The following is a 12,082-nucleotide window of genomic DNA, read 5'->3' on the forward strand; positions in this document are numbered from 1 at the left end:
TTAGAGAAATCCAAGAGAAAGATTTCCTAAATACAAGAGAAATCATTTCTCTAACGGCGAGTAGGGCGCCGCGTAGAGGCCATGCAACGAACTAACGGCTACTAATACTCGTTGCTCACTTATTATTACCTTTATTGCTAACTCTAAGCGGGATGAGGTTTCCACAAATTTTTACACACAAAAAATCATAAGTCGGTAAAAAATTATCTTTATTTAGGCACATCTACACCGTAATTTAGAAATAATTTTTAGACATCTACCCGTTCATTTGCCCAAGGCCTTTCCCACAGTAAGCTCCATTTAGGGCCCACAGTTCCCCTGTTTTCAGCATATCTGCAAAGAAGTATGGTATGGCTGTTTAACGTGATGACAAGAAAAGAATGAAACTCACCTCCAAGGTCGAGGAATAGGTAACAGTATACTCATATCGAAATGATGATTTTCGTCATATCCTCACAACACTTAGGATATACTACTTATTTCACATTCAAAACAAACCTAGGTGACAACAATTAAAATATGACTTATACGGTACTTATCTTGACGTTAGATGGGTAAATTTAGCACTGCAATAACATCATAGACGACAAAGGACGATGGAAATGCCGGACTATTAGGATAAAACAACACCAACGAGTTCCACTCAAGTTATTCCGCTAAAAAATAATTTGAAATTGCACAATTCATACATTAATAACGAGCATGGAAAGAAATACTGTTATATAATACGTTATTCCAGCAACATTGCATTAGTAAATGCTAGTCAGCATGGAGAACTTAAGAGAAATTAATGATACTTACTTCAAACATCTTCTTCCATGCTTCAAATACAGATCCAATTGTTTACATACTCGTCTCCGTGAATTTCAGGGCGTGAGACAGTGCAGAGACTACTGCGTTACTCCGTTGGTAAAAGATACTTCATTTTCAACCGCTTTCACTCATACAGCACGAGGAATAATAGAGACAACTTTCAAAACATTCGTGATTGCAACCGTTTCTAACCGTTATTGATGTTGTTACTCGAGCAACATGGCAGCATTTCGATTTCAATCATATCGATTGTATGAATCGATAGTCTTCTTTTATGGCTTTCGGTTAGCAGACGAGAAACATCTCAAAGTTGGGTATTGAGGACATCTCGTCCCCTAAAACGTGCCTATTACGTGCAGATAAATTATTATAAAGCTGAACTAATGTCAACATGAAATGAAATTTATCGTTAGGGCTAAGGGAATAAAGTTATTCTTAAAATCGAAGCATTTGTACTCATCACAATAACAACCTTTCGCGCACAATGGTCCACTTCGAGAATTTAAAATGCTAAATAGTATGTTATAATTGTTTCTTTAATGGTGGAACAAAAATATTAATTAGCTCTCCATCTGCGTCAGCCCTTTGAATCTGATTTACAAGTAATTTCACTGCATTATTAGCGCTAGAGCCGTAAATAATCTCGTGGGCTCTCTGCGAACAGAAAAGATAGGGAAATTCCTACCCTGTGATTTCTCTACAGATATATTTTCTCCATTTTTTCTCTTCCATTTATGTAAAGAATTTCTGCTGTGCCGGCTGGGTATGCCTCTCATTCTTATCAGATGGGTCCTATCTTTTATGCAATGTTGCCACAATTGTCGAATAGCACCCCTAGTGATTCACATACCAAAACGGAACTTACTTTCTGTTGGACCCGTGGGTGGTAGGTATAAGTCGACATCTTAACAAGATGTTTAATACCACGCCATCATTACATGGCCGCTCTCAGTGTGCACGTCCGTTTGTTTCAGCGTCCAACAAGTAAGAAAGCGTCATTCCCCAAGCTATCCCATGAGTTACAAAATGAAAACAAAACACTCGCAATATTCCCAAACATAACATACAGTGCATCACCAAGGCGGCAATACAAATGGAACAGAAGCAATAAACACAAATACATAACACTTTCTGGACGTACCTCGTATGTATATATTTTTGCACACAGCTGTGGTAGTCAATGTTATTTTAACCATCTGTTTTTTTCAGGCATTGATGGACCATGCAAAGGAGATGATTCATGCATAGACAATGCCTTTTGCACCCTGGAGAAAATATGCAAATGTAAGAATGACTACACTGCATCAAGTGGAAGAGTAAAATGCTTGGCACGTAAGTATCTTAGTGTTGTATTTGATGAGGGCCCAGCTCAGAAAGGTTGTAACTAGGCCAATGCCTGAATTTTTTTGGAATGTTTACTTTTAGGACGATAATGCATTTCACGGGGGTTCATTAGGAAGAGGTCCCCCATGACAGGGTTGTTACACAGGTCAGCAAAATCATGACAAATTCCGGAGATTTGAAATAGGACAGTGAAATGAGGGAAAAGTCGGGAAATCCGGTATTATTTTACAAGAGGTACAATCCGGATTTCGCCTTCAAACCTTCACTTTCCTGTAGTATTTTTGCCTCCTGATTAACGTGGTGACATTCATTCCTGGCGGAAATTAATAGTTTTCGAGATATTTTAACTTTTATGGATAGCGATTTTCGGGTTCTGCGCATGCGCCGCCATTTACGATCTTCACTTACTCACCCTTTACTTTACGCACTTCACCTTCTGCGCATGCGCAAACATTACCATCATAATAAAAGATGAGTCATGGGAAAGTGATTTACCCACTTTACCAACTGGTGTTTTTTTCAGGCATTGATGGACCATGCAAAGGAGATGATTCATGCATAGACAATGCCTTTTGCACCCTGGAGAAAATATGCAAATGTAAGAATGACTACACTGCATCAAGTGGAAGAGTAAAATGCTTGGCACGTAAGTACCTACAATCAAAATATGGCAATGAGAACCACACAAAAAAATCAACCGAGAAATGCAGTTTTCGTCTGAGGAATTTCATCTTCCCGAGACATTCACAAATATGCAATAAAAGGAAAAAAGTTTAGTTCCTTAAGGCTCCCGTGTTAATTCAATTCGATTTATCTAAAAAATCTAATTGACTTTTTTGAGTTTTCATATTTTTCCCCTCATCATTTTTCCCCCTGCCTTCGTTGAAAATTTTGTCTTCCCAGCTGGTGTGGAAGTTGGAGTCCTCACTCTTGGCACCACAAATGAACGTTGTTTAAGTCAACTGATGGAATCTCAAAGTCAGAGTGAAAACTAATTTCGCGATAGATGAAAGTGTCATATTATGTCATGATTGTCTTCCTATGAGGCTATATATATATTAAGATAATTTACTAAGAATTTCTGTCAAAAGTTTTTAATATGTAGGTAACGTTGGTTCGAAGTCGTCTCTTCATCAGCAGGTAAAAATTTACCGTTTTCATGGGTTTTGTTGCCGTATCAGTGCTTGAGTAAATGCTTTTTTTGTCTTGGTTATTGTAGTATCAAAATAAATTACATTATATGGTTTTCTATCACCAAGTTATAATAATTTTGCAATGATACAATTGTAAAATCAGTGTTTCAAAACAAATTGTTTCATTGAATGAATAAAATCTTCTCGGGTTAAATTGTTTCATTGTCCCGATGGTTACAAAAAATAGATAAATTTCTTTTTTCACTAAGTTTCTTGACAGACAGCCTCTCAAATATGATTTTCTAAAGAGTATTTGTGTGAAACTAAATGATAGTAATGTTGTAAAAATATGAATTGAATTAAAACATACTCTAATGTAAAATTTCTGTCTGTTCCGTACGTAACGGTTCTTACTGGACATTACAAAAACAAGTCATTCACAAAGGAAGGGTTAGGAAGAAAAGACGTTCATACCAAGTAGAGAGGGCTTTTGTGTGACAATACATATTGTATTGTTGCAGCTTATTTATGTATGAAAAGCGGTATGGAATAAATAGGTTCAATAGGTTGAGGTTTAACTTTATTGGAAAGGTTTCACTGTAAACAGGTATCTATCAGTCTCAAGCATGAATAACATGATCATTACTTGCATTATTTTCAAGTGCTCCCTCTGGCAATCACGAAAGTGATCAACTGGAAATGATAATCGCACATGATTGTTTCCCTTATGGCTACATTGATGAGAATTCCCATTGTTTTTTTCATCATTCGGCACGTTACATTTTCCGTCACTGAAACCACATATCAGCCCATCAGAACGCATGGCGGCTTAGAGTGATTGCAGTTCAACTTTTGATAATTGTGGGAAAGACATCGGAAGAGATGAAGGATTAGCTGTAAGGATGCGGAAAAGTGACAGGCGGATTGGTGACAGGAGTGATGGAGATAATGACTGTGTTATTCAAAAAAATGTCTTGAGCGATCTATTTTTCTGCCCTGAGAAGAGTTTGCTCCTGTGAGCACTATGATGGAGGTAACATATGATAATGTGATACAGGCTTAGGTGAGCGTAGTGTCACCTCAGTGAAAGTAGTGAACACATGTTAAAATGTCATGAATTGTGTGAGTTGCTTGCCCAAATCCTGCTAAGTTTTCGATTTCATTGAGAAATTGAGTGGTTCGAAAGTGAAAAAAATGTAATATCATTATGCATGTGTTATTTTGTGTGAAATTTCACATTCTCGGTCCTATTTTTTCCTCCTAATCCATCGGATACCATGTGTAAAGAAGATGCCCCAGAAGCTAAGTTGGATGCTTCAATTCCACTAAATCAGAGAGCGTGAGCTTGACTCCTCATCAAGCCAAATGATTTCTCCCATGTGGAATTAGATACATTCATTTACTCAACTGGCGATTACTTTGGTAGTGTTTGATTTTTGACATTGTTTGACTTTTACATACGTAGCTAATAATATTTGTTTGGTTTTCTTAGGAATAGGGAAGGAATGTAAATCTGATGCTGATTGCTTCGAACTATCCCATGAGTTACAAAATGAAAACAAAACACTCGCAATATTCCCAAACATAACAGACAGTGCATCACCAAGGCGGCAATACAAATAGAACAGAAGCAATAAACACAAATACATAACATTTTCTGGACGTACCTCATATGTATATTTTTGCACACAGCTGTGGTAGTCAATGTTATTTTAACCATCTTTTTTTTCCAGGTATTTATGGACCATACGAAGGATATCATTCAAGCAAACGCAGATACTTTTGCCCCATTAAGGGGCCTTGCTTTTAATACTGACTATGAGTCTATGACTGACTGCAAAGTGATGGTGCAGAGGGGAGGGAAGCGGACCCTTGGCTCCACCATGACCACCTACGCTGCAGCCGCCTTTGCCATCACACTCCTCGGAATGGGTTCTCCGCTCCTCGTAGCTCTGTCCACATGGTTCTAGGTGCCAGCTTCACCGACCAGTGAGAAAGGTAGTGCACACCACGTCTGGCGTTGTCGGCACACTCCTCGAAACATCTGTGCGGTTCCTAGAAGGCCTGCTTCAAAATTCCCCACGGTCCGGGGGGAAGGGAGGCGCCCCGTGGCTAAAGCTAATGTTTTCCGAACTGTAATGCAGTGCTTCATGTAAACGCAAACTTCGTAAGAAAGCGGTCAGCAGAAAGTGCACGAAAAGTTTTGTGAATATTGTAGAATTCGAAGTATAATATGATTTTTGGAATTTTATGTTTAATTTTTATCTCTGTAACCAAGCGCGATGAAAACAATCTGTTACCAACATGAGATAGAAGATATTGTTAGCATATATAATAATTATTTTCATTATCCAACTCACAAAACTACGTCGATGGCAGTGGAACATATGAATTTTTTCTATAAAATCTATTTTCGGACTGATTTTTCATAACGTTGCATGTAAATATCCACTTCTAGTGACAGAAACACATGATTACATTTAACAACCTTCGTAGGTAAGAGAAATGACCGTCAAAGCATCCATATTTCAGGAGTAGTAAAGTAAAAGTAAAGGCCTGTCCGGAAAAAATGGATTGTGTCCTCTATTTTTCTTTTTTCGCGGGAGAATCGATGGCAACAGGTAACAGAATGTACTTCCTCTGAATTGTAATGCAGTAATTTTAAGGCAATTTTAAGGCAAAACACGAGTGGCACATAGCATGACCCTTCCCAAGAGATCGGGGAATCTCAGTGCTGTAGGATAATAACCACGTCGTAGATTTCACGGAACCAGACTCGGCCATCCATCAGCCAATGCCTCTGCCATTTTTTTTCCTTTCCTAGACCCCGCAAACCATAAATCACTTGCCTCAAAGGAAAATATTAAGTTACACGGGAACAAGGGAAACGTAATTCATCCCCACCCCATCTCACCAATTAAGGACATTTATCTGTATTTTGAGACTTTCGAGAGTCTCGTGGATGTGGTATCGTCTTGTCTCGTAAAAAAGTGGTCTCGTCTCGAGTCTCGTCTCGAATTATACCCAACGGTCTCGTCTCGAGACGAGAAAGTCTCGAGTCTCGCGGCGACACTAATTCCGCCCATAATATATAAAATATGTATGATTGTTTGAGGCGCCTAGCCTCGCGTGCAGGTGCCACTTTCGTACCGACAAAAGCATTACGTCACGAAGTTGTCGGTTGCACCAATGTCTGTCGGTAGAGGCGTTTTGTGAATAGCATTTCTGTGGAGCAACCGACGATCGTCGGTAGCTACCGATACCGACGATGGTCCGTATATCGGTGTACTGAATTCCGCCCCTCAGTTTGGTCCATACCATAGGACTAAAAGCAAGTTGGATGAAATTTTGACCATGGGAGATGGTGCGTGTCAGTTGAAATCAAATTTTGATGGTGATCTTTGTCTAACTCGTAAGTATTCTTAAAAAAAAAGCAAAATTGATTTGCAAACTTTTCTGTTGTGGAAATGCTAAATTGCACTGTTTCACAGGACTGGAAAGGTCTCTCTCCAAATTTTTTACTGGATCCCACTGGATTTAAGTATCCCACGTTAAAGTGTTGTGAGAGGCATTATCTTTTTTTTTGCAATTGCTAGTCCATTCAGCCTCGTCTTATAATATGTGCTAGTGAATTGACCAGTGGAGAAGCAAACCAAAAATATTACGGCAATTTTTTAAATCCTATCTGGTGTTGCAGACGTATGCGTGGACTTTCAACAGTTATCAAAATTTTTTCTTTCAATGCCTAAATTTTACGCGGCATTTCTTCAGCTAAATTTACACGATACGTATGGCGCTCGGAGATATGTTGGTACATATCTGATTATGATTGCATTCGTAGAGCCTACTGTGGTATTGATGATCTTACATGCCATTGTTACGCGGGATTAGTGTCTTCACGTGATGGTCGACTTTGCCTTGCAGGTAAGTATGTGTTTCGTCTTTATTAAGAGTGGAAATTCAGGCAATCCTGAGTCCACTCAAGAGGCTGATGAGATTAGAAAAAACTTTGATGCAAAGCACATGAAATTGGTGACTACAACTCTGACTACAGCAAATATTCACTTTAAATTTATCGTTAATAAAGAGTTGACCAAACCCATTTTAGTTTTTGCCACAATTTCCCCTGGTTCTATTCTAAGTATTACTTTAAAATTCGTTGTAATTTACATTGTAATTTTGGCATCGGTTGGTAGAAGTGCCAGGTATTAGGTTTATGTTGTAAGTTTACAAAGTAGCAGAGGAGTAGGCACTGTTTGAAGGTGCATTGTAGTAAAGAGAAGAAAAATTGTAATTTGAGGTTCATGGAGGGAGTGTAGAGAAGGGTAGAAAATGTAAGGTGAAATAAATGGTAGGACATGACCGTTAAACTCCTATGTTTTATTTGATTATGTCACGTCAATAATCTCCAGTTCTTCAATGCAAGAAGGAGGAACTTAGTTTTTTGGTCTGAGTGTGTGGTAGAACCCAGATGTGAAATCTCTGGGATAATTGTTCTTGATTAGATGTTTTGTGATACTAGAGCTTACAGTTGCATTTATCCAGCAGTTCATACATTTTCTAGAGCACGAGTGATTATGTTATTTGTGTGACGGATTACTACGAAGGCATCAAGATCTTAACCATCATTTGTGTCTCAAAAGCGGTATGGAATAAATAGGTTCAATAGGTTGAGGGTAACCTCAGGTAACCTCTCAATGCCGTCATGCGTACCCAGTACATGCCTTTTAAATTTCATATGCTGCCGTCAAGCGTACCCAGTACGCTTCCTGGGGCCTAAGTCTGTAACTTCGTTTTCTCCCGAGTTAGGAGAAAAGAGACTCGTGAAGTCCTCGCAAGTATCTCTCTCATTGTTTAGTCCGCAGTTCCCAGCCAATCCGGCTGTCTCCTGGGTGTTTCCCTTTTCTTGTTGTTTCTTGCAACTAAAGACAATCACTTTTTAAATTTTTACATGAGTCATGGCATAGTTAATTGGGGGAGTTAGGGATTGGGAATGTGGGTAGGGTTTAGGGCAGATTTGGGATAAAGGTATTTTGGTTTAACAGGTATTTCGTAGTCCCAGAGATTTTCTAATAATGGATTTTTAGTAGCAGCGAAAGATTTTTCGAATTTAGACAAGTGCGATTTTAGATAAGTTAGAACTGGACATAGTTTGAGGTCTTTCCTGATGTTTTTGTTGCTCATAAACCATGGCGCATTTATTATTTTACGAATGATCTTGTTTTCGGCGACCTGAATTTTCTTGAGATGAGATGGTGCTGCATGAAGCCAAGCCGGTGCTGCATATGTGAGTATTGGTTTGATTGTAGAATGATAAAGCAGAAGTTTAGTTTTGATGGAAAGCGGCGAACTCTTCCTTAATAAGGGCTGGAGAGATGAGCTGATTCCTGAGGCCTTCTGTACAGCAGATTGGATATGAGTGGACCAGATTAGTTTATTATCTAGTAGAACTCCGAGGTATTTAATTGTTTTGCTTTTTTGGAATTGTTTTATTTCGGAAGTAGATGCGATGTCCTTCGCCTACTTTTCTTCTTTTGCTGAAGACTAGATGTGAGCATTTGGTTGCGTTGATGGATAACTTCCAAATGTCTGCCCATTCTTCATAGGAATCAATATGGTCTTGAAGCTGGTCCGCTGTCCGTTCCGGGTCGGAACCCTGGGCCAATATGGTGATGTCGTCAGCGTAGGGAAATAGTTTGGTTTCGGGGAAGGTAGGAGTATCGTTGACAAATAAGTTGAAAAGGGTGGGGTAGAGTATGGCTCCTTGTGGGACGCCAGAGGTGATGGAGTAGAAGGAAGAGGAAGCGGAATTAATTTGGACATAGAAGGTTCGATCGGAAACAAAGGACTGTAGGATTTTCAAGAGGTAGGTTGGAATTGGGAGTAAGGAAAGCTTATATATTAGGCCCAGAGTGCAGACCCGGTCGAATGCTGCTTCGAGGTCCAGGAAGACGGCATGAGTAATCAGTTTTCCATTGAATCCGGCAATGATTGATTCAGTGAGTCGGACAATTTGATGGGTTGTGGATGTCTTGGAGCGAAAACCTGTTTGTTCTGGCTTGATTAAGTCTTGTTCAATGAGGATATTCTTCAGACGGTAATGAAGTACTGCTTCGAATAGCTTCCCGATGGTGTTTAAAAGACTAATCGGCCGGTAGGATGATGGATTAGAAGTCGGTTTATAGGGTTTTGGTAACATAATTATCTTCGCAAGCTTCCAAGATGTAGGGAAGTATGAAATTTGGACCAAAAAGTTGAATAATTTAGTCAGAAGGTCAATGATGGGGTTTGGCAGATTTTTTAGAAGCCTGTTTAGGATCCCGTCTGGGCCAGGAGCCGATTTCCATTTGAGATTTTTGATGGTAGTTTTCACCTCAGCAGACGTGATAAGATGTGGCTCAGACAGCGGGCAGAACTGTAGACTCAGCCAGGCTTCTGTGCACTCACTTTCTTTTTCTGATTGTAAATCATTTGTAAATCGGAGTTCCAGCTGCTTCGCAAAAAGTTCTGCTTTTTCATTATCCGTGATGGCGTGGCGGTTTGAAGATTGTAGTGCAGGAATCTGGCGTCTCGGTTTACGCAGGGCTTTGGAAACCGGCCAAATGGTGCCGTCTTCGCTGCGAAGTAATTCCACTTTTCGGTCCCAGCATTTCTGACGATGTTCCTTTAACATTCGTTGTACTTTGTTGCGTAGCGCGTTGAACAGTTGGCGATCTTCTCTTAGTCGAGTGCGCTGCCAGATTTTTCTTGCTGTGTTCCTCCGCGCGATGGTTTTCAGGATGTCCTCCGGAACAGCATCAGGAAGAGTTTCCGGTGGTGGTGAATAAGTGGCTTCTTTTTCTGCATGTTTAATCAGGGAGGTAATTTGATGAATTAAATTATCAGCGTCACTTCTGCATTCTAAAGGAATATCTTGCAAGTGGTGGCAATTGTCTCCGAGAAAGTGTGCAAATTTGCTGTAATTTACACGCTTCTTTGATGTCGTTGATTTATGAGCCGGTGAGCAGTTTATTGTGAAAAGGACAGGCAGATGGTCGGAGGAGGAAGTGTCTAGGGTAATTGGATGGCTGGTTTGGGGAAGGTTTAAGGTGAGAGAGATATCTAGGATATCAGAGGTTGCTTGCGGAGTGAAATGGGCTGGGGTACTGGGAGCGAGGACGTTGAGGTTTCTGGTTTTTTGAAGTTGCTGCAGCATTAATCCGGCTCTGTTCGACGAATTGCTGCCCCAATCGAAACATTTTGCATTGAAGTCCCCGCCGGCGATGGCTCGTCCGGTGAGAAGAGAGTTGATGTGTAAAATATCTTCCTTCTTTGGACATTTCGGAGGCCGGTAGACAGACCAAAGATTGATGTCTCCAGTGCTGGTTCGGATCTTGGCTCCAACTGCTTCTACTGACGATTCATGACTGGTTGATATTTGTGTTGATGTTATGGAACTCTTGATCAACAGAAGAACGCCTCCTCCTCTGGGGTCTTCACGGTCGCGTCGATATTTCGTGAAACCTGGCACATATAAGTTTTTGTCTGGCTTAAGAAACGTTTCCTGGATGAAAGCTGCGTCGATTGAGTGCGTAGAAAGTAAGTGTCGGAGTTCTTCCTGTTTTTGTGCTATTCCGCAAATGTTCCATTGCAGTATTCTGACTTGCGTCGCTCGGTGACTAGCCATCGCTTAGGAGAGTAACCGCCGCTTGAATCACTTCGTTTATTATGATTTCTGATTTAGGAGTGGTAGAGGGAGCAAGGAGTTTTTTAACCAAGTTGGAGAGGAAAGAGGTAAGTTTTTGTTTAACGGAAGGAGTAAGAAAGGACGAAATGATCGATTGCAGGTTGAAGTCGGAGGATGTTGTCGTATGATCGTTGTCGTATTCAAGTGCACATTAATAATGTTACGTGAACTGTGTTGTGTTCTTCGTGAGCGGAATTGATCCTGCCGAAGCATATCAGCCTCTTAAGTTCTTCTTTTACTTGTTTCACCAGCACCTTGGCAATCATCTACTGTTACTACGTAATTTTGTAGTGTTATGTTTGCGAAACTTCTCCAACAAAAGTTTATCAACCGCTGAAGTTCTACTTTTGCTTCCTTCATCAGAATCTGGGTAAGTAGAAGTGTTGCTTATTGCAACATTTTTTATTTTAAATGAAGCATATTCTTAATATTTTCAACCTTCTCACACTTCCTGAGACAGCTCAGTCAATCCATCTTCTGTGGATTGAAAAACATTGCATATGCATAAACTTAAATTTATTTTAATGCTTGACGCATTGCATCACCGTAGTGTGGGAGGATTATGAAGAAAAACTTCTCGGCTTTACTATTTATTGAGTCATTTAAAGTTATTTACATTTTTTATAGTGTTTATTTTTCATTTAGGTGTAGTGGGTTTAAGTGTAGCTTCATGTCAAAAACATCTTCATGATGATGTAAAAAGTTTTGGATCAAAGTTCCAATCAGGTAATTGTTATTAAAAGAAAACATTTCAATCAATTTTGTGTCTCATTTTTGATAATTTTTTGTAGTTAAAGATGTCACTGTGATTTTGTTAAAGAGGGGATAAGTAATGGGATTTGATTTGTTGGAGGCAAGTCTATTTGTGCACATTACTCAGGGATAAAACCATTGGGCCATAATGATAAAGTGAATATCAGTTTATCTGTGGTAATATTATTAATACCCAGCCCAGTATAGGAAATGGTTTAGATTCATCTTCCTTTATGTTTGCTTGAAGCACTTTTCAATAGAGTGATCAAAGACTTTGAGATGCGTTGGCTCCCTAATATTGTTTTCTTCTAAG

At 39.6% G+C, this 12,082-nt stretch overlaps 1 protein-coding gene across 3 annotated transcripts in view; it reads left to right on the forward strand.

The window, feature by feature from the left end:
- LOC124163964 (multiple epidermal growth factor-like domains protein 10) overlaps positions 1 to 5,541 on the forward strand; it is a 102,214-nt gene extending 96,673 nt beyond the window's left edge. For 2 of the 3 annotated variants that reach the window (XM_046541101.1, XM_046541102.1), the window contains exons 12-14: positions 2,023 to 2,145; positions 2,681 to 2,803; positions 5,024 to 5,541. In XM_046541101.1, coding sequence (XP_046397057.1) covers positions 2,023 to 2,145; positions 2,681 to 2,803; positions 5,024 to 5,100 — 323 coding nt within the window. In that variant the 3' untranslated portion in view covers positions 5,101 to 5,541. The remainder of the gene's footprint in view (positions 1 to 2,022; positions 2,146 to 2,680; positions 2,804 to 5,023) is intronic. The other variant, XM_046541103.1, reaches the window with a different exon arrangement.
- The last annotated feature ends 6,541 nt before the right edge of the window (positions 5,542 to 12,082 follow it).

The sequence above is a fragment of the Ischnura elegans genome, chromosome 8 (genome assembly GCF_921293095.1).
Source record: "Ischnura elegans chromosome 8, ioIscEleg1.1, whole genome shotgun sequence".
In the NCBI taxonomy this organism is placed as follows: Eukaryota; Metazoa; Arthropoda; class Insecta; order Odonata; family Coenagrionidae; genus Ischnura; species Ischnura elegans.